The sequence below is a fragment of the Galendromus occidentalis genome, unplaced genomic scaffold, assembly GCF_000255335.2.
Source record: "Galendromus occidentalis unplaced genomic scaffold, Mocc_1.1 scf7180000075612, whole genome shotgun sequence".
NCBI lineage: Eukaryota > Metazoa > Arthropoda > Arachnida > Mesostigmata > Phytoseiidae > Galendromus > Galendromus occidentalis.
The window spans coordinates 606,316-631,107 of record NW_003803602.1 but is presented as its reverse complement, the minus strand read 5'-3'; the positions used below and the strand labels follow the sequence as shown (position 1 = coordinate 631,107).

Below are 24,792 nucleotides of genomic sequence, written 5' to 3'. Positions count from 1 at the left end.
ATGGATGAAGTGGCCGCAACTCCCCTCACTGGCCATGCCCAGAACCAGACAACAATTACTCAGCCTCATCATCATCAGCAACAACCCCAACAACAACATCATTCCCTGGACCACACGCAACAGCAGCAGCATCAACAGCCGCCACAACCGCAGCACCATCATCCGCCGCACCTAAATCAACATCCGCATCATTGCGCCGAGGTTCCGACGGCTACACAGGATGCATCAGGTGCGGGAAGACTGGATCCCGCGGTCTCCGCGGACATCGAGTGCCGCCGGCTCCAATTTTCTTCGAGCCCGTATCACCTGTTGGGGACCGGCTCGAATCACGACTCACGATATCATACTCCCTTGGCAGGTCAAATGATGGTCTCCGATTACTGCGGCAACGGATTGATCGGTCCTGATTGCTCGATTCCCAACTCCGTTGACCCATCGTGGTTGAGTGCAGAGTGTTATCCTTCGAGAGCTTACGACCCACTTCCTCTTCCACCTCATAACCTTGAGGATCCTGTTTGTGTGAAAGCGGAGAGGACCTTCACGCCGGAACCGAGCCGCCCTCTAACCTACGAAGGTGAGACATCCTACACTGATAAGACTACGCCATCGACGCGTCGACTCCCTGAAATTCGGGGCTACGGTCGCAGCTCGCTACTTAGCCTCTCAATTTGATGAACTTCCGGTCTCTGGACCGGGACTCGGACGCCCGCCTCCCCAGATGACAATCTCTATCGGTGCTTTCCCCGAATTCGGCTGTTGACGGGGAACGGCGATATCTCCCGAGGGAGAGATGCGTCAGAGAGGAGCCTCTGCGGTCAGGCGCCATGGACTTGAGGAATTCGCTCCCGGTCCGCAAGCGAGTTCTCGCACTCCGCGCCGGCTCTTCCAGTGATACGACGTTAATCATGCGAGACAGGGCGTTGACTCGGCTGGCTGGCTAGCTCGCTCCCTCCTTAAGGATATCGAAGTAATTTATTCTGGTGAGAGCTCCGAGATACCCACCGAGGGCTCCGTCGAATTTCCGAACCGAAAGTAAGAGACCTCACCACTCACCACATCTTAATGGAACCGTATTAAATCCAGGGGAACAAAGACTTTTATTCATCGAGTCCAGGAGGACGATCCAGTTCTGGGCCTAAGACATCTTGTAGATCACATATCCGGAACGCTTCGTCAAATTGTCGATTTTCGCCGGAGCTGCCGCTAGAAATTTAGCTCGCCGGAGCTCCACAGAGCTCGCGTGACATTCCGGGTAGGCAAGCGAGCACTTGATGTCCTTCGCGGTGACACCAATTCGAATCGCCCTCAGGAACACGGTGGCTCGGTTTCTCAATCCAATTTCTCCTTTGTACGAGACGAAGTTTTCCAAGAAGTTTTCTATGTGTTTGAGCGAACGTTCGTAGATATCCTTCTGATTACCCATCTCGCAGAGTAAGAGCTCTACGCACTCGTCGTCGTTGAGTTCAGATACAGCGCGGATGAAGAGCTCCGCCTTGCGGCGCGCTTCGCGCTGCTCCTTCCGTTTGGTCAATTCTCTCGCCAGATACAGCAATTGTTTATCAGACAGAGGAATTGGTTGAGTCTTCTCTTTATTCCTCTCTGCGAAACGAAAGTTTGGTTTCCAGAAATGGTCCGGTGGGAAAATTCCCCAAGAGCGACACGCTTGTCCGTGGTTACTGGAAGATTTCTTGAAAGGCCACACTTTCTTGAAAAAAGATCGCTTGGGAGCATTGGTGGGTTTCTTGGGTCCCTTTCCCGACCCTCGATTTCCTGGAGATCCGCTGTCTCCTCCTCTGAGAATGTTGTGAATCTCATCGTCGGAAAGTAGATCGATATCTCTCATGATATCACCTCTGAGTGTGGACGATCCGAAAAATCTCGGATCATATTCCGAGCCCAAGCGTCTCCTGAAGGGGTCCTTCTTCACCACGATGCTGCTGAAGCGCTGCTCAAACTCGGGAGTGAATTCCATCAAAGTCTCCAACCATCGCTTCCGTGACACTGGTTCCGAGCTTCGCACTTGTGTGACCTCTTCCTCTCGCCCCCACCACGGCACAGGAAATTTGCTAACGAATCTTCTCCAAAGTGGAACTTGGTCCTCAGTGGTTGATCGCGAACCGTCGAAAGCATCCGGGGCGGCTCCCGCTGACGTCATCCACGACGGAACGCCGAAGAGGCAGAAAAACAAAATCAATGTTCCCTTCATGTTCGCTATGTCCGAGAAGATGATGGAGTGGAGTTCATCGAATTCAGAAGTTTGATCACACTCTACTCGAATACAGCTCTCGATTACTGGGAGAGGGTTACACAGGCTCTCAAGCGACCCCTGTTTATGAGCAGGGCGGAATTCTCACTCTAATCGGCGATTCTGAGAATTTTCGGATTCTATGGTAGTCAATTATCGCGTAGGAAGCCCACGCCATCATCGAGTTCTTGCGGGTAGAGATTCTCTGATTGCTCTCGGTGCCGATTCGGATACCGGAGCTTCAGCCGGAGGAACTTCCGTCGTCTCGCTGAGCAAAGCAAATCTTGGAGCTGGAAACTTCGGATGCGTGAAAGCAGGAACTCGTGCGCGAAGCGCCTCTCTGCGCCAAATTCCTGCATCTGAATGCTATCCCATGCTTCCTGGCGACACGTGTCCTTGCAATGTTCTAATTGGAAGCAGCTCGTTTCCTCCGCTCGTCAACTGGGGTGCCCTCGAGCTCGGAGCGGCGCCTCTCCCACTCCGCCTCGACCGCTCGCATATTGAATCAGAGCTCCGAGCTCAGGATTACCTCACGCTGAGCATGGTTTCATCGTCACTTGAGGCGCGAACTAATTCGATTTTGCGAATGTCTTCTCTTGGCTGCAGACGAGTCCACCTCCGACGACTTGATCCCTGAGCGAGTCGCTCGTTATGGCAAGCCATGTATTCGTCGACCCGATTCTAAAAAGGGGTCCTAAGTTGTCATCGAATCTTGGGAGTCGAGGGCTCTCTTCCGTCGACTTGAGAAGTAGTCGGATTGAGGCGCGAAGGAGAAACCTCCAAATGAGTGAAACGATGCATCGCGGCGGCGCGGCGCAGGGTCAACCCGGCTCTTGACCTGTGATCTTCCACTACCATACGGAACATTCGGGACGAGAAACAGAGTGAAGGCACCGCCCTCCGAGCGTAAATCGAAATACTCAAGTCGAGCGTGGTGCGGGGGGGACCCGAACCGACCCATTTTCGAAACTTTTCGTTCTCTGATCATCGACAGGAGCATAATAGATCGTGTTCCGTGAAATGGCTCCGCGAAAACCGCAGATTCTCCTCGCGATTCCCTATAGAAGCTTCATCTCAAGCTGGATCCGCGCTCCTTTGGGGAGCTAGCACCCCCGCCTAAAAAGAGTTGACCACGATTCCCATCATCAAGCTGGAACACGAGCGGGGGAGCTCAGAGGGAATAAGTGCTGCCCGCTCCTGCTTTCCGCTCGAGTATGCAGGTGCCCATAAGCTGCGTCTGGGCTTATCCTCTTCGGGACGCCAATCATATGGTATCAAGAAATCACAACGCATCGATCTCCAGAGCCCATGCTCTCATCGAATCCGCTCGGTTTTGTGTTGTCTAGGTCTAGGAAGCTCTTCTCACACGTCCGTTCTTATTCAGGCTCGTTCCAGGAACCGGTCAAGTACCGGAACCTTCGCCCTCATTCCACTCCCGCAACACTTCTGTGGTAAGAGGCGTAATAGACCTGTTGCTAATTACTGAGGGAGAATATGAGGATAAGAATCGCTCGAGCTTCATCTTGGAGGGAGTTTGAGTGAGGCCCATTTGAATGCAGGCTAGATGAGAACTACGAGATGGCCGAAGGAGTGTGCATTCCACGCAACACTCTGTACCTCCATTACGTGGATTTCTGTGCCAAGAATTCGATGCAACCGGTTAACGCCGCGAGCTTTGGAAAGGTATGATCGAGGAAGTCGAATGTTCAGCATACGTCGGAAGCTCCGGTGGAGCTCCTCATGCCACGAGTTTCTTCCAGATAATTCGTCAACAGTTTCCTGCACTCACCACGCGTCGTTTGGGAACACGAGGTCAATCAAGGTCAGTGGTGACGAAGCTCGAATCTCATAATAACCTCGGAAATACGCTTCGCCTGTCGTCGACGGTCCTTGGAATCGGAATGTTTCAGATATCATTATTATGGAATCGCAATCCGAGAGCATTCACCTTATTTCGAGCCCACCTACTCGAGAAAATCCGGCGAGACGCCGGACGGTCAGAAGAGAGAGCTGCATAAGGAATCTGTGAGTCTCTACCATGATGAGATTCAATAATTTCGATGAACTTCACTAGCACTCCCCCGCTACGTATCGCACAAATAAACGGGAAACTGCCGAAACTCAAACTCGCAATTTTTTGCTCCTCGCTAAGAATGCATCGGCAGTGGCCAATGTTTCTCAACGGGTAAAATTAAGCGCTGTTTTGCCGAACTTCCCCTCACTCCGAACACTGAGCGTGAGCCCTTCGGTCGACCGCGAACAGGTGAGTTCCCGCTCATTGTTTTCTCTCCTACTTTCTGATATTTCGATCTCACACGCATAACGGAGTGAAACTTTTGGAATCCCAAGGTGGCGAGCTTCTTGACTATGTATCGAGCTCACTGTCAGAGGGTTCTGGACACGATTCTATCCATGAGTCTAGAACAGGCGAGTGATTCCTCTGAAGTCTCAGAACCTAATATTCTTTGCTCAGCGAGGAGTCGCATTCGAGCCAACCATGAGGTGACGAAAAACGTGAGCACATGAATAGAATCGTCCCACCGAAAACCTCCCGTGTTCTGTTTTTCAGGTCCGAGTCAATCTTCAGCATTTTTGGTTCGGCATTCCGCAACATCTTGCCTCGGGACTGGGATCCCCGGTCTTAGTGAATTTGGTCGCTCTCTGTGATTCCACGCTGTATAAGACTGTTTGCAACTTATTAGTCCCGTCTTTGACTCAACCCCTGCCCGAAAGGTTTGTAGGAATTTCCCGTGACTACCGGGAAGTTTCTCTGTCCATATCCCTGGCAGCTATCCGAATTGACTCTCCGACAACCTCTCCCGTTCCAGCTTCGTGCGGATGATCGAATACTTCACTCAAGACTACGAAAGCTGGCTGGACAGAGCTCTGGGAGGGTTCCCTAAAGCCTTGCAGCAGGTCAAAATGGAATGTGAGCGGAATCTGCTTCAGAATGTCCTAACACAGAATACTTGGTACCATTGGTATCGGTTTCGAGGCAAATCGTCAAAACTCTCGCTTCTTCCTCTCATTCCTCCATTTGGTCATTCCGCAGTTGGGAAGCATTTCATGGGCCAACTGAGACGTAGGGTTGAGGTGAATCAGTTGTCTCAAGCATCGAAGATATTGTTAGCGAATAGACAGTTGATCACGCAAGTGTTAAGCGATTGGAGAGCCCTGAGAATGTCAGCAGGACGGGGACTGCTGATCCTCCAAAAAGAGAGGACCTTCTGCCATCAGGACGTCGTTCTATCCGGTGAGTTTTGAGCGATGTCTTGTACATTTGTTGCGGGACAGTAACGGGATAGAATGGCATCATCCCCCTATTCCTGACTCCCCCCAGTCCTGTCGGAATTGGAGTCCTGCTTGGAGACATCGAACAGTCTGGAGACGTTGCTCCTGTGGATGGACTCCGTCGTGGAAAAGTTTACCAGCGGGGTGAGCAACCTCCATTTCCATTTCCTTGATGCTTCTTGAGGAGCTGATCCATGCGATCATACTTCAAGTTTCGATTCGTTCAGCTCTCCCCCTGACCTTGTCTTTGATTTCTCCGGCTATAGGGAAATCGGAGTCATGCGAAGCGGACAAAGAACTTCCCTGGCAGTCGTCCTCCCGCAACATCCCAAATGGTGCGTGATATCAGCTGCAGTTTCTTGCGAGCGTGGACCGAATGTTCCCAGAGAATTTTTCGAGAAATTCAGGAGACCCCTCATTTCCGTAAGTCGCTGATGATCGCAAATCGAAGCAAGGTGTCAGTGGAGAGACCTAACGCGACTTTATTACGGAGCTCACTTGAAGATTTGAATTACAGCGTCTTTCCAACTCTTACGTATTTTGTGCGACGACTACATTCGGATCAGCGTTTCGACTGTTCTGGAGGAATGTCTTGTGCGAGACCTGCATAGTAATATCCAGCAAAATTGCTCACTCGATATCTCTTTGATTAATCTCGTCGATTATGGATGCCCCCTCCTCACTGAGAGTCTGATGCCCAAAACTCACTCATCTCATCCAAGCGGAGCATCGTCGGAGCCGAAACCTGTCCAGTTGTGTACGACGGTGACTCAACAACTTCAAGGTACAAGACGGACACAATCTTGGGCTTCGAGCCTGTTTGAAATGCTGGCTCCCGTTCCTCCACAAGTCGGAGTCAAGCCATCTTCTCTTTATTTTGATCATTGCAGAAAAAACGAAACTTCGACGCTCTGACGATTCGGCAGAAATAGTGCCGCAAACCTCTCCCCCAGTTGCGATTTTCTACGAAACGAATTGCTACACGGGAGTCACGTCGGTGATTCAACAAACGACAAATATCATAACAACCACAGCTACGGCTGCCAGCAGGTACCGATCCATTCCCCGAGGAACTCCCGGGGATTCCACGAATCCGATAGAACACAAGCTCACTTGATAAAGGAATGATTCACTCAAATCGAACTTGCCCTTCTCAGTTTGTACGGAGCTCCCGAGGTACTCGAGAACCCCGAGCTGACAGCAGCTCATCCAGCTCAGCAATGCGTCATCATCTCCGGGGAAACTACTTCCGACTGGGGAGGACCGTCTTTTCCATCACCTGGTCAACCACACGTTTACGGTCATTCTTACCGGTCGAATCATTTTGGTCAGTAGGATCGCTCTCGAGGTCTCTTCCTGCCCAGCTAACCCAGCGCAGGTAGCTCGCCGGATTGATCGTACTCGCATAAGTTCAGGATCGTTGTAATTTGAATAGAATCGCTGTCCATCGAACTCGCATCGCGCCTCTTCAATGATTTCGTCGGAGAAAGATAATCGCCTCCTTCGGTCATGCGTCGAGCTCCCCTAATTCATAATCCTTGTACAAGTGATCAAAAAACGAGGAGGTGGTTGACGACCCGTCGCCAAGACAAGCCGGACTCCTCGATTACGGAATCACATCTCGGTCGAGCTTCGTCTCTGCTTGACTCCTTCTCGGGCTGGCTCAGCATCGCATCCAGTTCGATCCCGCCGGGCCGGCCAGTTCTTGGGAATCCCTCTCTGAAGGGGCGAGAAAGGTGGCCCTTCCCCCGAAAGACAGCTCCCGAAATTCATATCTCGAACTTCGCCTTTATTTACATTCGGTATCGACAGCCTCAATGATTCAATGGCGCAGGAAACTCCCGGAATGCAGACACCAGGCTAGGTGAATGCCTGCTGCGCAGCCTCCGGTTGTCACTCTCAGTCTCCGGGGAGCTGAATCATTTCGGAATTCTAGGTTGCGGTCGCTCAATATACACTATCCATCGAGTTATGTGCCCAGTTTGGCAAAACATGTGCATGACTTGTGACAGAGCTAGGCCTTTAGGAACTCCAACCCGACATCTGTGTAGAGGAACATGTTCATGGGAGAGTGCGAGTCCCACGTGATGAGTCGCAGGACGATCGAGCAGAACTTGATCGTGTCCCAGAGGCAGGACGGGATGACGACGCGTGTTCTTCCCTCTCAGTAGAAGTTTCCGAGGAGAACCTCACTATCACGGCCTCATATAGAGAATTCGAAGTCTAGCCCAGACGGGACATTGCGAGGAACTTCATAGCATCGAGTACACTTTGCAAGATGATCGTAACGCTAAAACTTGATGAATGACTGTTGACAGCATGCAGTCGTAGTCTGCTTTGTGTGCATTTGTGCTTTCCTGGTTAGTCAATTGGTCACGTGAAAGTCGATGACTGACTTTTAAGGCGCGAGAGTCAAGTGAGAAGAAGAATTGATTTCGATTCGTGCAAGCATAGAAAACCCTAGAGACCACAGTTTCTTATCCAGCATAAAAGAGTGTCCTGCATCCCGAGAAACGCGTTCTCCAGCCTAAAAAAAGGACGAGCAGCAGATCATCATCGGATAATAACAAGCAAACTCAGCTTCATCGGCAAGATCACATCATTGATTCGACCGGAATTGCAAAGGGGCAAGTATCGTACTAAAGAATCGACGCCCCGAGTGATATCTAGGCATTCGGTGTTTCGCGGTGGGGGAATCTTTCATGTAGTCTCTTCTTCCTTCTCAAGTTCGTAGCATTGCTTCGAGAATCATGCAACATTGTTCAAGCGATACTCTCTCGCGCAACATCACTTCAAATGCACAAAGAGCTTCTACGACGACGAAATTCCGAAATTCTTTGGCTTCGGGCTCCTGTCTGACGGTATAAGCCCGTGGATTCGGAGAGTTACTTCGTGGGCCCGATCATCAAGACGTCACTCGCCCTTCTGCAATTCCGCTACGTACCAGGCCGGACTCCCATATCTAGGACATTTCAGCACTACCTGCAGGACTTCGTTTTGTCATGAACGTCTGCGAACATCTTACGAAGCTCCCAGGGCGCCATCATGTGAGCGGAGATGAGCCTCCGGAAGACACATACGTTGTTTTTTCGTTTGAAGTATTTGAAGCCTTCATGATTGAGTCTTCGAACCCCGAGGCGACGCGCCAATAGTCCTGGTGGATGGAAGGAAAGAGCTGTTCAGGAGAATAGTCCAACAGAGGCGACAAGGAGCTATTTGGGAAATATGAATGGAGTTGGAGGTATCTCGGCTAGTATGTTGAAGTCAACCAACCAGTGACATATATGTCCTCCATGTGGAAGAAGGGTGTACTCTCAGTCATCCTCAAGAGATCCGAGACGATGTCTGTCGACATGACGTAACCCGTACCCGACAGATAATCTGGGTACATCTTTTCCGAGAAGACATACGATGGAACGTACCTGTGAAGGAACGAGATTTCTCTTTAGAACGTCCCCATTTTCCAGCCAGAGCGCATCTCAAGCTGAGGCTGTTCCACTGCTGAGAGACACTTACCATTTCGATTTGAAGTCTCGCACGGGCTTCGCCTTCGTTATGAGACTACCCAGGAGCATTCTGCTCTTCCCTTTGACTCGCAACACATTGACAAGATTCTGAACATTTATGTACATATCGTCGTCGGTTTTCAAAATATACCGCGACGAAGCGGCGCAACCTGAATAATTCGCCCACTTCAGCAAGAAAGCTGACTTCAGCGTCAGATTGTTGTACGAGTCGAAGAAGTCTTCCTGAATCAAGTCGTCATAGTGCTCCGCCTCCATCTGGTACAAAACATCATCCGTAAGAATCACATCATAGTCACAAAATGACGTATTGAATTTTCGCGTTGGGAATTCACTCGGAATCGGGGATGCCGCCGAGAACTTGCAGACTGACCTCTAGCTTCTCCTGGAGCTTGGTGTCGTTGGGCGCACCTTTCCCCACCAGGAAGAACACGCGACTATCATCAGGATATTCTGTTGCCCAAGATTCGCGGATCGCCCGCCTGGCGACATCATTCCCTGCAGCTGAGCACACGACGATTGTCACGAGTCGTTGGGGATCACAGCGGCTTTCCGTTGGAGCCAGGATCGCCGTGAAATTCTGGGGTTGGAGTATGTACAGGAAGGACTCGCGTTGCCGGAGAACCCACGTCAAGTTGGGCGCAATGCCTGGTTCCGTTGTCCATGCGGACAATGGGCTGGAATCGAGAATTCGCATCTTTGTATTGATGCACTATCACTCCCCTTTGCCCTACGGATTCCCAATCTTGCCCGGATATCCATAAATCTTGGGAAGCCCATTAATGGAAGATGGAAAATCATGCAAGATTTCTTTACCTGTATATGAGACAATATAACGAGATGAAAACGAAGCAGAACAACCCGAATTTCACCGAAGCCCGAGTTGAATAAGCTGAGACGTGAACGGACGATACCGCCGGTCGAACATTCGAGGGAATCTGAATTTCCAAGTCATCTCTCGAAGGAAGCTTCTGTGAAAGAACGGAAAGAGGGACTGCTGAATGAAATCGTTCCTCTCGTGAATCACTTCGCAATTCATTGGGAACTCAGGAATCCGGACAGAAGCCTCACGGAACTCGTGCATCTCACTCAGTTATCTAAATCGATCTGGTATTGAAACATATCTCATTCTTCATTGATGGGTCACATTGACAGAGAGTCGCGTTCAACGCTTTGGATCGTCGTAGCAGCATTGAGGGTAGGCCTCGGAAGACACAATGGGAGCATGTAGCCATCGATTAAGTTTTCGCTGCGACAGGACGGTCGAAGTTGATTTTGTGGAAGATGCAGGCTCCATCTTTCGGAACATGTTTTGTTGGTCCTCGGTCCTAGTCCAGACGCGAGATACGATCCGTCTCTTTACACATCAATGTGTCTCACAAACGTGTGCGATCGAGTTTAGAACAGGCCGAACGCCGCAAACATTGACACATCTGACAAGGGGAGCTATTTTCGGGAATATAGTGGTCTGACTACCGCGAAGATCCATCAGACCGGTCGATTTCCGACTTGATTGTGGCTGCGAAACGATCGAAACATGGAGATTGTTGCCGCTACATACACGAGAAAAACGATCGCCTGTCCGAACGACCTCGAGGGTACCAGATCGGGAGACATCAGAATACTCCGACTCGTTTCGAGACGTATATCGACTCGGGAGTGGAGGGAGCTGTTGAATGGCCAACCGATGGACAGCTTCGGAATCGATCGTGCGCATAGTTCTTCACACGGCAGATTCAGAGATACTGGTATCAAGGTCGTTCAACGGCTGGGGCGAGAAACTTAACGGACCTTGTCTTCCGATCCCGTCGACTCTGCTCAATGAATGTCCGCAGGATTCGCGGCCAAGATATCCACCCGCTGGAGAAGTCCTCAGGAGGACATACTCGCTTGAATCGACGATCATGAGACCAGAATACGTGCCACCGTAGCTGTCGAGCGAGCTTTCAAGCGGACACACGGTTTCATTTATTTCCCGCCTAAATTCAAGGACACGGACCAACATCCCGTGAGCCAGGGTCTCAACGTAATCTGAACTCGACGCGGGTATCCCCGAATATCTGGCGAGTATATGCGGGTTTGTGGATATGCGACAGTTTCCGACGTAAGTATATCTATGTAGGTCGGAGCGGCCGCGCGTTGGTTAGCAAGCGACACAAACAGAGGAAATCATCTGATGTCGTATCTTGAGTACCGCAAGCTCTCCGCTGGAAATCATGACTAAAACATCCTACCCCATCGCGTAGAGTAGTCTATTCGTAGCTCCATTCCTCACCTTCGGAGGTCAGAGACGCAATCCTCTCTCTACGGAGGCACTAAGCGTAGCTGTATGTCGAGTTAACTCGCCCACCTTCTCGGGATCGATTACCGCGATTCCGCGGCCGCTGGACTTACATCCGTGAATTCATGTTCTGACGCACGCGACGTCTTGCTCTTCAGGATCAGTCTCCGGGATACCGGAACGGGTCGCACCCGATCGAACCAATCGATCGGCTGTCGAGTAATTCTTGGTCTGGCAGAGTATCAAAAACCAAGGAGCGAAAGTCATGCCGCGCCATTACACAGCCCAGCCGCAACAGATTTCTCAGAATCGATTCTCGCCGCGGGACCTCGGGTAGCCTACGGAGAAGTTATCCGGAGCGAGTGTAAGCAGAATTTCTCAATGTGGCTGCCGTCGACTCATTGCGTGAAACCCACGAGCGGCTTCGGCACACAGAGCCTGCAATGACCGCGGTTTGTGGGACATCCCAACTCAAGGTTACGGAAGTGTTCCTCCATATTTCGGAATGGGCCTCGGCTCGCCTGCTACGTTTGTTTCCGTCTTTTGAGAGTAGTCCCATAAAATATTCGCCCGGAATCGGCTGATTCATTGACCGGAACAGAGATCGATACGGAGGCGCGGCCGCGATACTTGTGATTCGGAGCGATTCCGATAATTCGTTCTGCGGACACATGGCCGAACTGACCGAGAATATAATCCCCGAAAGAGAGAGCTCGAATCCAGAGCGACCAAAGGCGTTTGATTCTACTGAGGAGAAGAAGGCAGACGACACCCGTGAGACCCTATAGTTTCCTGTTTCTACTCACTTCGCGCGGCGGGGCTCACATGGACGCAAAAATTAAACTTATTCGAACGAGGCAGCTGCGAACTTGGTGAACTAGGAAATTGATGACAGTCGCAGACATCTTTGCTCTGAGGAGCACATCGCTAAAGAGAAGCAAGAGAATGCCCTAATCGAAGTACCTAATTTTAGAGAGCCGTTAGAGTCTGACGACGCGCGCTGTCAAAACGCATCCCGGATTCAAACAGGCCGCTTCAGGACGAGGAGCCGACTGAAACTTTCCCTCGTTGCAGAGACTCCGAAGGGATCTTCTCCTTAGACCAATTATTCAGCCAGACTGCGGCCTGAATAATAATTATTGTCGAGCCCGAACCAGTGTGTTCGAGAGGAATTTTTCGGAGCGAAACCAGCTGTGGAGAACGAGAACCTGTCGGCGACCCAGCATCGCACTTCTGCCTTTGGCGCGGCGCTCGAGAAACAACCAGCTTGGGAGTGTTGACAGTCTCAAGTCACGATTAGCAGCGGCTGACCTTGCATAAACGTGGCTAATGCCCTCGACAGCTTGTTATGGACCACTGTTCCAGCTCCTCAGAGAGTCGGCTCTCGATCTTCTCGTTTTCGAGAAGCGCCATCATTCGCCCATTAGTTTTTCATGCTGGCTTCCAATACGGCGGTAGAGAACAGGCCGTGCCTAAATTAGATTCTCCGAATCCTCAAGGTCCCCGGAGGCCATTCAGTGGGAGAAATCGAACGAGGGGACTTCTCTTCACCCACCTGATACTTCATGGGGACGATTATCGAATCTGTCAGATCATCTCTCGTGGACGGAGGCTCTCACTTTTCCGAGAGGGGCTCGGAAATCTGGAGAGAAGATTTGCAGCTCAGGAATCCTGCGCCAATCAATTTGTCAGTCAGTCTGAGCCAGCCAGCCAGCTCCGGCCGCTCGGCTGTCCGTCCACTACATACACGACGACGAGCAGCTGAAGTCACACGATCACCAGCAGCGAAGCGCAAGACTTGGATAAACATCTCGTTCGTTGGTCGTGGGAGAGTTCTGATGGACGAGAGGGAAGGAGGCGCGCTTTTTTAAAATCGGAGTGGTTCTGATCGTTCATCTTTGGATATTATGAGCCGACCGTTGACAATACACATCGACCACCTTCCAAGCCTTCGTGGATCGCTTCGCCGAAGACGGAGCTACTCGTTCTGATTTCTCACCGGAGAACCCCGGAGCATGCCGAATGCCGAATTCACCGAGAATACGGCTCTCGTGCTTCCACCATAGGCCACGAGAGGGGTTACTGAAGACTGCTAAAGGGGTGCTGGGGTTGAAACATGCAAATCCACGTCCATCGAATGTCGAGAGCGAGCTCGACGCCGATGGCAACGAGCGTCTGGCTCTTTGCGAATCCTCCGTTGGCTGCCGTCTCAAATTCAGCTGCTCTCTTCCAGAAGTTGCGAACGACTTATCGCGCATTCGGCGAGATAAAATGTTCCGACGAGGAATTGGACCTACGGCAGAAGCTATGGGGCAAACATCGATTTTCCAGCGAATGAGATAACAGAAGGACCGTAGGAGTATGAGCGGGGAATACTCCACTGAGTATACGCGAATGGGCTCGTCGCTCGAGTACGATCCTCCGCCGAGTCGCATGTCGTACGGCCGGACATTGTCCATAACTTCAAATTTCAGAAGCCTCACGCTTCAGCCGGAGGAGCATGAAATTTATCGGTGCCCCAATGGACATTTCGATCGTTATGGATTACGGGCCTAACGATCCGTAGCGAGAATGGGGGATCCTAAATGGTGCGTGACACATCAGGCGATGAGCCGTGCCCCCCGGGCCTAGATTAGGGATCCGTCTACTCAGAACACGGCCTACTGACTCCATGAGAATTCCAATTCACATGGGAAAAATCTAAAGCCGGCGCTTCGTGAGGCTGTGAATCCTCACGCCGCCTTTGTTATCCCCATTCACCGCGGACTCCTGAGATCAGAGAGAGGGTGCGAATTCCCGATCGTTTTCCGCCGATTCACAGAGTGGACTCAGAAAAACGGGGACTGCTGTGGATGTAGTTGCCGCGTCGAATGTCGAGACTCAACATGCCGATGTAAATCGTATTTGCCGACCTAGTTCGTGAATTCAAGACGGACAGGCGCCCTTCTGAAATGTGAGCCAAATAAAGTCTCACTTTCTATCCTCGCCTTTCTCATTACGTTCGCGACGTGGAACATTCGTCGACGGATTACGTCACTCATGTTTATTTGGATATAAGAGGGTTCCCTGGAATGATCAGGGGATTTCTATCACATTAGTGCCTCCGCGAAGTAGACTCCTGCGTCCCGATCGCCGGTGATTGAACGTCGAGCTTAGACATTCGTCCGAACTCTTCTCGAGGTCTCAGCGTTCCGGGAACACGGGCGATACTCCATAAGTGTCGACCGGCTCCGCAAGCGCATTCCGACCTCTCTATGCACAAGGATGTCGCCGGGAACGAATTTTATTTTCATTGCCGCTTCTCACAGGTTCATCAGAGGTGCTTCCCACCATCCCATCTGATCGGGATTAACGAGTGCACGATTCGCGAGCTGAACGTGCAGGCTCATATACACACATATACGGCTAAACTCTATATCAGCTCCGCATACCGGGAGCTGTCCTTTGGAAACAACACGATCAGACTTCAATCATGAAGTTGATACAAGAGCTCCAGTAAGCAGGCGTGACTCCATGCCTGGATCGGACAAGAATGATGACAGACGGCTCCGTCGCGGTTCGTCAATTCTGGCAGCCCTCTCCACGGGGAACTCTGCAGAGCCTGGAGATGAGGTTGCAGTGAGCGACGGACATCTTTCCGCGCAGCGAGCGAATCTTTTGCGAAACAGAGCTGGGCTCGGAGAAAGTATCCCATCGGCCACAACCATTCCTTAGGGAGGAAGAAATGGTTGAAGATATCAAAAGAAACATAAACGCGTAGCGTCGATAACGAAATCATTCGATCATGCCCGGAATGAACATTCCGTGGCTCTCGGGCATTATTACCGGTCCTCTGTGGTAGTTGAACCCGCCGTCCCCGTCACTGTTGTCGTAGTTTCCATTGTATGTCATGTCACTCGGATCCAGTGTGCGCATACCAAGCGGCCCCTTAAGAACCTGCTTCGCCTCCGTCAGAGCTTTTCTTGCATGCTCCGGATTGAAGAGTTCCGGTGCCTGCCGCGGGAGAGATTCGAATGAGGCTTGAGAGTCTCATCCTCGACCCGGATCTGCCTTTTTCGCGGGATCGTGTCCCTACACCTACCACAACCATGGCGACGGTGAAGTTAGGGCGAAATTGATAATCAGCCCAAGGTTGCTGTGACCGGAAAGTGTCTTTGTATATTCCTCGTTGATTAATCAGGTCCGGTCTCGCGTCGAGAGGTCCCGAGCCTTCTTCCGGCACGTAGAAACAGGGCTCAAAATGCGCCTGGATCATATCGGACCACTCAGCGAAAGTGGTTTTGGCTCCTGGAAGAGACTGACGTCTTTGCAAAACCGCTCGACCTGGCATGAAACTGACGATCATTGATAGGATGAGGTTTGAGGGAACGGAGGCTCCTGACTTTTACCTTCGAACTCGACTGAGGCGTACGGGTAGGTCCCTTCCTTATTCTTCTTGTGCAGCCAACTTATCACAGACTTGCTGAGCCCAACGAGTTCCACGGCCGAACCGTCCCGTGGCGACGCAGGAATTCCCTGGTTCTTTCCGGGAATGCTGCCCATTTTATCCATCCATGTCCCGCAATTGAATTCGTTCCCACCGAATACGAAACCTGTCTCATGGTCGACGCCGAAGCAGACGTTGAAGCCTGCGTCCTTCATCTGCGCGTCGATTCTTGTACCCGCGTTCCTTTCACGGAAACTGGTCCCACTCCAGTGTTTTTGAAGCGCTTCTTGCATGACATCGTGGAGAGGCATGATCTGGAGAGAATTCATCGTGAGAAAAAATGTCGGCTTGCTCCGACGAGAAAAATCATCCGATCGCTCGATTGGAGTCGCAGGCGCTCACCACCGTGTCGACGGGAAGCGCGTCGCTGTCGTCCTGTGGATAGAGTCTCGAGACGGGATCCTTCAAAATCGATTCTCCTTGTGGCACAATATCTGCATATTGCTTGATGCATTCCAACCAAAACCACACGGCATCGCGACAATTGTAGCGACTGTTTGTGCCTCGATCCAAGAGATTCGGAATCAATCCATGTCGTAAGGTTCCAGCGAAACCAAGGATGATACACCTTCGGAAACGAAATCGCTGAGCTCAGACAGGGCGCATCTCGAGAATTAGTCTGAGATTCTACGACTTCAGCTTCATCCACAGATTGAGCGTTGTACAGCTCGAGTTCTTTACTGAAAACTCATGGCATCCACCGTGAGGCACTCACCGCGCTTCCGAAAATCTACCGGTCAAGAGGAGCAGACCTCGGAGGGAAATAAAGGTGTCCCGACCCCAGTTCCGCATGTAACCGGTTGAAAAATGTGGAAGACCCGCCGCGAGGGTCGGACATTGCTGGCAGATCAGGGAAGAATGGACGTCGTGTTTCATAGGTGCGGACGGACTGAGTTTAGTGCTGAGAGGGGGTAGCGGCGAGTCATAGACGAAGCCCGTCAAGATCACCGAAGCCAAAGATATCTGACGCACGAAGTTCGATCCGCACGAGACGAATCTGAAATTCAAAAGAAGAATAGAAGGCTCGATATTCGATATTATGGAGAGGACGGGGCGCCAAGGAAATGCCCGAATACCCTGAGATCTCCTCCCCGTTGATTCGATTTATCTTACTTTGACATTTTCTGCCAGACCGCATCGAGGAGCTGATTGAACAGCGCAGTGACCATGGCATCGAAGTAGCACGGTTTCAGATAGTGAGGCACTTTTTTGATCGGTCTGAGCATTTGCTCGAGCAGAGAAGCGAATTCGCTGCACGACTTGTGGGGACGGAGACGGTTCACCATATGATCGATAAGCCAGTCTCCTTCGCGGATATTCGAACAAAGGGGGTGGCCAAGGTCGTTTCGCGGTCTTATGTACGACAGATGAGTCATCACACCTTAGGATAGAAAGGCAGATGAGGATGAAAGTTCCACCAATGTGTCCCCTCAAGTCTTGTTCCCGTTTCCGAACAAACCTTGTAGACCACAATAGATCATCGGACCGACCGCGTCGAGGTTGTAAGCTCCCATGCCGAGACCATCGGACTTCTCCTCCAGGTCGCCACGGAAGAGAATTCGGTTGAGGTCGTCCATGTCGAGTTTGCTGATGACGGCTCGCACGGACTGCGGAACTTGGACAGCACCCTTGAAGTATCCGAAGGGCCTCAGGAGAGTCCTTGCGTCCTCCATACAAGACTTCGCTGTCGGACCGACTTCCACCCTGAAATCGAAGCGAGAGTTTTGCAATGAGCGTCGCCGCATTGGCTCAGAGTTGGGGACAGGGTGACGAAGTCGACATTAACGATGACTCGTGGCTCGTGGAATACTCACCTAAAAGCAACAACGGAGCCGGGCGTTAGATCGGTAAAATTGATTTCGCATCTTTCTCCATTGTCGAATTCTTCCACTCGGACCATCGTACATTCGGACAGGGGGATATCTGATTTGACCATCAACTTGAAACCCTCGAGTCCGTTGATCACAGTTTTTTTCCGCTCAAATATTCCTTTGGCACTCTGATCTTCCTGTAGTCTGGCCTCAATGATGACCCTCTTAATTTTACCTGAGAAGATGATTAAGACATGAACGTGTGCGATCTGAGCGAAAATTTTCCCTCTCGTGCACCGGCTCCTCTAAGATTGTGGGGAGCCCAAGACTCACCCGCAACTTGGAGAGGTCTCAGAGAAGTTTTCTTCTTCGGATCTTCGGGTTTTTGGAAAGATGTGCGCGAGACCAAGATGACCGACTCGTCGGTGAGGGGACATCGTCTCGTCACTGACACGGTATCGAAATCGAGCTGATCGACATAGACTTCTCTGAAGTTTTCGAGACCCAGTTGATGATGCAAGTCGTTGAGGATTTTTTTCGCCTGCATAATTCCTTGATCTGCCACTTCGTCGAGATTTTGGAAGCGGCGATTTTCGTTAACGACGTGTATGTGGTGGGGAACAAGCTCGTCGTATCCACGACTGCTCCCCGTTGCACACGATGCCATTGAGACCAAAGCAGCGCTCGGGAGGAAATCGTAAACGCTCCGCGTTTCGTACGGGGAAGGATTATCGTGAGTCATGTCAACGAAGATGGCATGAGCCACAGCTGGCATGAGAGGAGCCACACCTAGCGAGCCAGACGCAGAATCAGTCTCCGAGAATACTTATCCAGAGGATTGGTCCGCTCTGCGAATCGGGATGACAGAGCGGGATCCCTCACAGAGAGAATTTCGGCGACTCCCCCGGGGAGGGGTCACCTCATATTACATCTATCCAGGAGCTGTTGACATCTACCTTTTGAATGAAAGAAACTCCCGACGGGGATCCCCCCATATCTGTGGACGAGCCGTCCCAACTCGTGTGAATCGCCGGCTTGCAGAGCTTCCCGTATCAAAGAATTGATACCCAAACGGTTCACGAATATGTTGTCTACGGCTTCAGAGGACGTGAATAGTTCCGCTATCACGTAGAGATCATTACGGACCGATCGCGCGGCATCGAGGAGGTACTAGAAAATGCATCATTCCGTTTTATATCTGAACATGGATTCCCTTCCAGGTGATTTTTCTCATCGCACTATACTATGTATAGTACTCAAATTGCGAGGATTCAGAACCGTCCAACCTCAGCGACATGGATCGGTGTGCTGTGACAATTATCCAATCGGAGACCGTGAAATATCTCGGCGCTGCTCTTCACGTAAGTTTTCATGTAGTCCCAGAGGAACGGGCAGTCTGCCGGGCTCTCCCCGTATCTGAGTTTGCAGCTGTCGCCCCACGCGATGAGTTCGCGTCGGAGGTAGACCATGGAACCTGGGAAAAAGTCGGACGATTCTCAATACTAAGGGCCTCCAACTCGTTCCGGCATGCATTCTCCTTCAGGGAACTCGCTTGGAAAACCTCCACAATAGCGCGAGATTCGAGGATACGTCAGCGAGGCGCACCTTCCAGAGCGAAGTTTCGGAGGGGATCGTCGCCCATGACCCAACCGTTGTGCGCCATGATGAAAGCGCCTTTTTCGTTGCTGAAACAAGCTTCCATTTCCGTGGAGCTCATTTCATCCAAAACTGAGTCGTGATTCGGCAGGAAATATCTGTCGGAATGTAATATTGCTTCCTCATTATAATCACTCTCCCGAGCATGGCCGCGAAGTCTCCGAGACCCCTGTGGCTCGGCCCATCGCTCCAGCGTAATACTCGCCTTACAACGATAGGCGCGATCCTCGTAATTTTGTGTTCCTTGGGACCCCTGGAGTCCACTTTGTGATAACGTAGTCCTTTGAGGATATTTTCAACGGCGTGCTTCAGGTGTTCCTCAGTCTCACGAACTTTCTGCGAGTTGAAGTCCTCGAGGAACCTCCGGAAATCGGTAGAGTCAACGAAAGCCCTCCGAGCTTCCGCGATGTTGCATTTTGCTCCGAATCTTGTGTAGGTTTGCGTCATCGTCAAGTTGTGCGAGCTCGATGTCGCTACGGGTTCAGCGCTTGCTGCGATAAAATCCGAATGAGCAGCGGCTCCATGGCTTGGACGTTCATAGTATGTACGAATATCATACGCAACATACCTTCAAATTTCGTCACGAGATCGTTTATGTCTGCGAGGTAAAATTCGTGAAGCTTGAGCCTCGGCAGTATCTCATCTCTGATTTGAAGCCTGACCGCCTGAAAGCATTCTTGGCGATGATTCTCGCGGAACTTCAGAGCTCGACCGGCGAACCGGGCATTCGAGGAGTCGAGGAAAAGGGATCGGAAGACCCGCGAACTCTGCTCACCTGAACGTGCGCCTCATCCGTGATTTGTGGAGGAAGACCGATAGACAATGTCTCTCCTCTCATGGCGCGCATGGATAGAAGATAGATCTCTTGATCTAGCAACATGGCCGTTCTTAAATGAGGTGAGTTGAGGGCGTTGAACGAGCATTCTGGGTGTTCTCGAAGCCATGGTGTCTCGTTCGCCGTGTGATTGAGCACAATGTCAGTCAATGAGAGGAGCTATAGAAACCAAATCTGTCAGTGCAGCTGTAAGATGCTGATCATTTGTAATCGACTCTTCCCGCACGAGTCTCGTCCTAGCTTCGCTTTCCGAAAGATCGAAGGATGACGTCCCGAGGAGGATGAGAGAACCCTTTGGATAATCCTTAACCGGCATTGACATCAACTCATCCACAGAGCTCAAATAGGGCATCTTCCATTCAAATATTTCTCCGGATGAGGAGTTCTCCCGATCAAGAGCGAGCACGAGTATCCTGAATTAATTGATCCTTCCAATAATGCCCGGCATTTCCTACCTTATGCTTCTTCTCCATCTCGCAGATGAACTCTTGCACGTCTTTGAAGGTCGGATTCTTATTCGGCGTCTTGAACGTCTCGTTGAGAGCCATGTGATCCTTGAGTGAATAGGCTGAGTTCGATCCACCCAGAGCTTGAACCGGCGTGAAGTGGACAACATTGTAGCCAGCCGCGGCCGAAACAGCGATTATCCCCTCCCAATCCGGAAAGGGTCCCAAGCATTTCGAGAGAACGGTTTGACACTGAATGCCGTCCAAGGGCAGCGGATTCCCTTGCAATGTGAGCTGAGGCTCCACTAGAATGAATCCAGACGAAGATTCTTCTTTGCTGCAAACATACAGGAATTCGTACGTATTTTGACCAACAACCTCAGGCGATCCTTCGAACATGGACAACTCCAAAGGAGCAAGAGATTCCGGTCTGAGAGGAGTCCTAACCTGTCATCCAGCGTGATATAGAATTTAAAAGTGCCCGCAGAGGGGTATGTGCAATCAGCAAAGGCATTGCCCTCGTCGGCGAACTCCGCGAAATGGAAGTTCCATTCCAGCTTCCGATACGACTTCCGTTCGAAGGCAGCGCTTTTCTGCAGCGGATTATTGGTGAACAGGGAAACTTCGTGGCCGAAGAGAGAGGGCCCTAGGGTGAACCTCACGGTGGAGCCTGCCGGGCGAGAACACATTCTTCTATGAGGAGGCCCGTGAATTGACTGCTCAATGGTTCCAGTGAGCGAAAGTCCACTGCTTGGGGGGTTCGATTTCCCCGGCGATAGAACTCACCTTTTGCAACTTTATAGATTTCGGATTCATATGAGCGATTGGCTTCTAGCTGGAACACCGAAAGCTCGATGTCTGACATCCCGGAGATTTGAGTAGATTTAATGCCTGGAAGGACATCTCTCCGTAGCTTCGCGGCGAAATGAAACTTTTCCGTCCTGATAGATTCTCCCTCAGGCAACGGGCTCGGGGTCGACATCAAGTTCGAGCCGCATCGAGTCGATGTCTTCGTCAGACGCTTCTTCTACCGATGAGAAAAAATTCGCTCTGGCAGTGATGAATTCGATGAGAATAGCTAAGGAACCGAGGGCCCGAAAGCGTACATGGCGTGCGCATAATGGTGATTACGACGCGGCTTAGTCACTCCGAGGGCCTTGATCGCCAACAATGAGTCTCGAGCTAATTCTTCGCGAGACCCTTGGGCCGCATTGCCTCAAATATCGCAGATGGATGACAGAGGCGTCGCGACGCCCCGCTAAGACACTTGACCTTGTCTAAATTACCGCTTGTGAGGGCATATGCATGCCTTCCTCCAGACACCATGAGTCTGGTGGCGGAAGATGTGCCAGCCGCAGATTGGAGTCGGCTGCGCTCGACGATACAGTGACCGACATAGATGCAGTTCTGTGCTGGTGACATAATTTTGAGAAGCGCTCCCTATGGAGCGGCTCTGGAGACGGAGTTCCTGAGCAAAGCTTGCTCGTATTGTTTGACGTGCAAACCACAGCTCAAGAAATGCAGCGCTTGCTCCACGGTCTTCTACTGCAGCGATCAGTGTCAGGTGACGATTCCGGGGGGAATCCTTTCTCTCCCTCCACAAAAAAATTTTGGATCCTGATTGAAATTCTCGTCAAAGACATCCATACATGATGCTGACTCGTTCATAACTCGATGTCCCGACGGGCTCGATGGGAATTTTAACGAGTTCTGGAATTTGCAATATTATCATTTTCCCTCATAATTCCTCATTGCATTCTGAAGGAGAGTGATTCGGACGACCACAAATTCGAATGCGAGGCCCTATCCCGCTCGCATCCGTGGGTTCCGGATGCGGAGACTCGCCTCCTATGCCGAATTTGGTTCCGAGTGCGACGGGAGCGAGCTAGTCCCTCCGAGGAATCGGTACTCGGGACGGTGAGGAGCTTCGACTCCCTAATGACGCATCGCGACGAGAGAGATTCCGAATACATCGAACGGATCGAGAAAGAGATAGGCCTACAGGTTGGTGTAAATTTTCGGGGTCGAGATATCTTATGCGAGCACTTCGAATTTCTCAAATAAATCTCAGTCTTCTCGTCGATGACGGACCGTTTCGGGAGTGAAATTATTCCGATGCTTTTCCCAATCAGGTGAATCGATTCCTTCTTCGAATGGATCGGCCGTCGCTCGAAATGCTCGTGACGATATTCCTCAAAATGGATATCAACACACATCAAGTCACTTCATGGGATGGACCGATGGGGTGCGCTCTGTATCTCGGCGGGTCAATCGTAGATCATTCGTGCTCCCCCAACCCTAAGATCACGTATTTTTTCCACGGTCGCGATTTCGTCATGAAAGCTTTGGAGAACGTCGAGATAAAAGGTCCGCATGAGCTTAATATCGGATACGTGTCCTTCATCCTGCCCCGAGATGCTCGTCGGGAACAATTGAGGGAGCGTTACTTCTTCGACTGCTGCTGCCAACGGTGCGTGGGAGAAGAAGTCGTAACGAATCTCGGTGGTTCAGGGCTGGCGTCGCAGGTCGAGTCTCTCCGGAATACGGCGGACTGCGAAACGAAATATTCGGGGCTTCTAGAAATGTCCAGAATGGATAGCGTTCGAAAACTACCTCCGAACGATTACGTGCAGCTGAGTCTCAACGCCGGGCTCTTCGCACTCTGTGGCACACTGGCACGGTACGAAGAAGCGGCCCTGGTTGGATACCGGATCCTCGAAGTTTACGATAAAATGAGGGTCGCTCCGGTTCACACACTGTACCTTCTTTGCCAAGTCTTCAGTGCGGCTCTCAATGCTGATTGGTACAAACCTCAGAATGAACACAACTTCGAGTTCACCGCCTTGCTGGTCTTGGCGGAACAGCGGAGCCAGGTGATCTGGGGACCCGACCACTACCATTCGAAACTCCTCCGAACGATGAAAAACGCTTTGATTCATTGACTACCTGTATGCATGACAGTCTTCTTGCCATCCCTCAGTGATTGTCCGCTCAGGGCCAATAAAAATGAATTCCATGAAGGGAGTGCGATCTCTGACCTGCCTCTCGCGCGAAGAATCCGCCACCGCGCGTGAAAGTCATAATATTGTCGAGGAGGCGTTGCAGTCCCTTCACTGACAATCAGATGCTGCTCAAGTGTCTGTTGACAACAACAGATGATATCTTTCGACAAAGAGAGAGGGAATCGAGCTTTTCGAGTAGATCTAAAGGAATGGGCGCCTGAGCGCACCGGGCAGGATTGTCCACTGCATCGATTTGGTCGAGAGTCGAGAGCATCACTCTGGCACTCCCACTCGACAGTCCCATCGGAGATTCCCTTCTCGCCCAAGCTTGCCGTTCGGCAGTTTCGAGCTCCGACCCTCCGATATTCGCTGTACACCAGTACTCTCGAAACGCAGAGAGGAGACTTCAAATTCTTAATGAATGGAAGGCACTATCCGATGGTCTCCGGAGTCCCGATCGGGATTAGAAAGCCGCATGTCGATGGACCATTCAATGACATTGCTATGTCTCTTGAGACAATCCTTCTCTGTCATCCACTGAAATACCTTTAAGAATGTCCTGAGTCGGGCGTCCGTTCACTCTTCGAGTATATCACGTTGTCCTCTGCGAAGCCGTCGGGGTAAACAGTGAGCCCTTACCCTCGAGGCTTACCTCTCTCTCAAAAGGGTCACCAGCCGAGACTGCGATGCACGTACGCTCTCATCGTCTCGAAAGTCGCTAAGCGAGATTTCAGAAACCCGACAGGACGTTGGTGGGGGCCTTTTCAGATCGGGGAGGGGGGGAAGGAAAATATTGTTTCCGCCCGGGATCGAACCGGGGACCTTGCGCGTGTGAGGCGCACGTGATAACCACTACACCACGGAAACTGGCTGTCACTGCCTAGGAATCAGACCCGCAGAATTGATATCGAACGGCATTCGGGAAAGTTCAATTTATTGCTTTCCCTGGGCCGGGTCGCGACAAGATGAGGAACTACTCAAGGTGGACGGCATCTCCGTCTTTGTCTGGGATTACTGGGTTGATGCGAGGCGATCTCCAAGATAATAATTTGTACCTTCGACCCACAGTCAGATTGAAATTCCTTCGCCTGCGATGCTCGCCGAAGATCGGGCTATGACGAGTCGTGAATCGGTGGTAGTAAAAATCGGAGTGATGAGGTCTGTGGAATTGAGTCGCGGAGCAGCTCTGGGGTCTTGGAGGAACTGCTTCCCGGG

The 24,792-nt window shown here is 51.3% G+C and overlaps 4 protein-coding genes and 1 non-coding gene across 5 annotated transcripts; 2 read left to right on the top strand and 3 right to left on the bottom strand.

The window, feature by feature from the left end:
• Positions 1–6,871, top strand: LOC100901284 (transcription factor RFX4). Its single transcript, XM_029111844.1, has 16 exons — positions 1–229; positions 359–574; positions 3,630–3,696; positions 3,805–3,928; positions 4,006–4,067; positions 4,156–4,270; positions 4,320–4,508; positions 4,595–4,672; positions 4,815–4,978; positions 5,074–5,174; positions 5,298–5,498; positions 5,586–5,680; positions 5,803–5,959; positions 6,054–6,320; positions 6,427–6,586; positions 6,694–6,871. Exons 1-16 carry the CDS (start codon positions 1–3, stop codon positions 6,869–6,871), a joined length of 2,403 nt encoding a protein of 800 aa, XP_028967677.1.
• Positions 6,872–8,514: 1,643 nt separating this feature from the next.
• Positions 8,515–13,145, bottom strand: LOC100901142 (beta-1,3-galactosyltransferase 1). Its single transcript, XM_029112152.1, has 6 exons — positions 12,897–13,145; positions 9,877–10,031; positions 9,434–9,737; positions 9,053–9,318; positions 8,810–8,958; positions 8,515–8,690 (listed from the first exon to the last, which is right to left on the bottom strand). The coding sequence occupies exons 1-6, from the start codon at positions 12,906–12,908 to the stop codon at positions 8,515–8,517; spliced, it is 1,062 nt and encodes a 353-aa protein (XP_028967985.1). The 5' UTR covers positions 12,909–13,145.
• A 1,472-nt stretch (positions 13,146–14,617) lies between these two features.
• Positions 14,618–21,440, bottom strand: LOC100901005 (glycogen debranching enzyme). The gene is made up of 19 exons (XM_029112149.1): positions 21,362–21,440; positions 21,023–21,245; positions 20,585–20,912; positions 20,070–20,288; positions 19,863–19,959; positions 19,500–19,785; positions 19,244–19,392; positions 18,925–19,112; positions 18,595–18,808; positions 17,972–18,427; positions 17,642–17,873; positions 17,287–17,531; positions 16,941–17,208; positions 16,543–16,824; positions 16,170–16,395; positions 15,724–16,081; positions 15,423–15,625; positions 15,167–15,334; positions 14,618–15,050 (listed from the first exon to the last, which is right to left on the bottom strand). Exons 1-19 carry the CDS (start codon positions 21,438–21,440, stop codon positions 14,808–14,810), a joined length of 4,464 nt encoding a protein of 1,487 aa, XP_028967982.1. The 3' UTR covers positions 14,618–14,807.
• A 534-nt stretch (positions 21,441–21,974) lies between these two features.
• On the top strand, positions 21,975–23,517 carry LOC108864393 (N-lysine methyltransferase SMYD2-like). The gene is made up of 3 exons (XM_018639942.2): positions 21,975–22,139; positions 22,340–22,579; positions 22,708–23,517. Exons 1-3 carry the CDS (start codon positions 21,975–21,977, stop codon positions 23,515–23,517), a joined length of 1,215 nt encoding a protein of 404 aa, XP_018495458.2.
• Positions 23,518–24,371: 854 nt separating this feature from the next.
• TRNAV-CAC (transfer RNA valine (anticodon CAC)) lies at positions 24,372–24,444 on the bottom strand. Its single transcript has one exon. It is a non-coding gene; the product is annotated as a tRNA-Val (tRNA).
• Positions 24,445–24,792: the final 348 nt, after the last annotated feature.

Excerpts from the sequence above, each read along its gene's own strand:
- LOC100901284 (XM_029111844.1), top strand. The coding sequence starts at position 1 with ATGGATGAAGTGGCCGCAACTCCCCTCACTGGCCATGCCCAGAACCAG. Across the intron at positions 4,271-4,319 it reads GAGAGCTGCATAAGGAATCT|CACTCCCCCGCTACGTATCG; the intron begins GTGAGTCTCTAC and ends GAACTTCACTAG. Across the intron at positions 6,587-6,693 it reads ACAGCTACGGCTGCCAGCAG|TTTGTACGGAGCTCCCGAGG; the intron begins GTACCGATCCAT and ends TGCCCTTCTCAG.
- LOC100901142 (XM_029112152.1), bottom strand. Across the intron at positions 8,959-9,052 it reads CGAGACTTCAAATCGAAATG|GTACGTTCCATCGTATGTCT; the intron begins GTAAGTGTCTCT and ends GTTCCTTCACAG. Across the intron at positions 8,691-8,809 it reads GGAGGACATATATGTCACTG|GACTATTGGCGCGTCGCCTC; the intron begins GTTGGTTGACTT and ends TCCATCCACCAG.
- LOC100901005 (XM_029112149.1), bottom strand. The coding sequence starts at position 21,440 with ATGTCAGACATCGAGCTTTCGGTGTTCCAGCTAGAAGCCAATCGCTCA. Across the intron at positions 19,393-19,499 it reads ATCGCGCCTATCGTTGTAAG|ATATTTCCTGCCGAATCACG; the intron begins GCGAGTATTACG and ends ACATTCCGACAG. Across the intron at positions 15,051-15,166 it reads TCAACTACCACAGAGGACCG|GAATGGTTGTGGCCGATGGG; the intron begins GTAATAATGCCC and ends TTCCTCCCTAAG.
- LOC108864393 (XM_018639942.2), top strand. The coding sequence starts at position 21,975 with ATGCAGTTCTGTGCTGGTGACATAATTTTGAGAAGCGCTCCCTATGGA. Across the intron at positions 22,140-22,339 it reads ACTGCAGCGATCAGTGTCAG|GAGAGTGATTCGGACGACCA; the intron begins GTGACGATTCCG and ends TGCATTCTGAAG. Across the intron at positions 22,580-22,707 it reads AGAAAGAGATAGGCCTACAG|GTGAATCGATTCCTTCTTCG; the intron begins GTTGGTGTAAAT and ends TTTCCCAATCAG.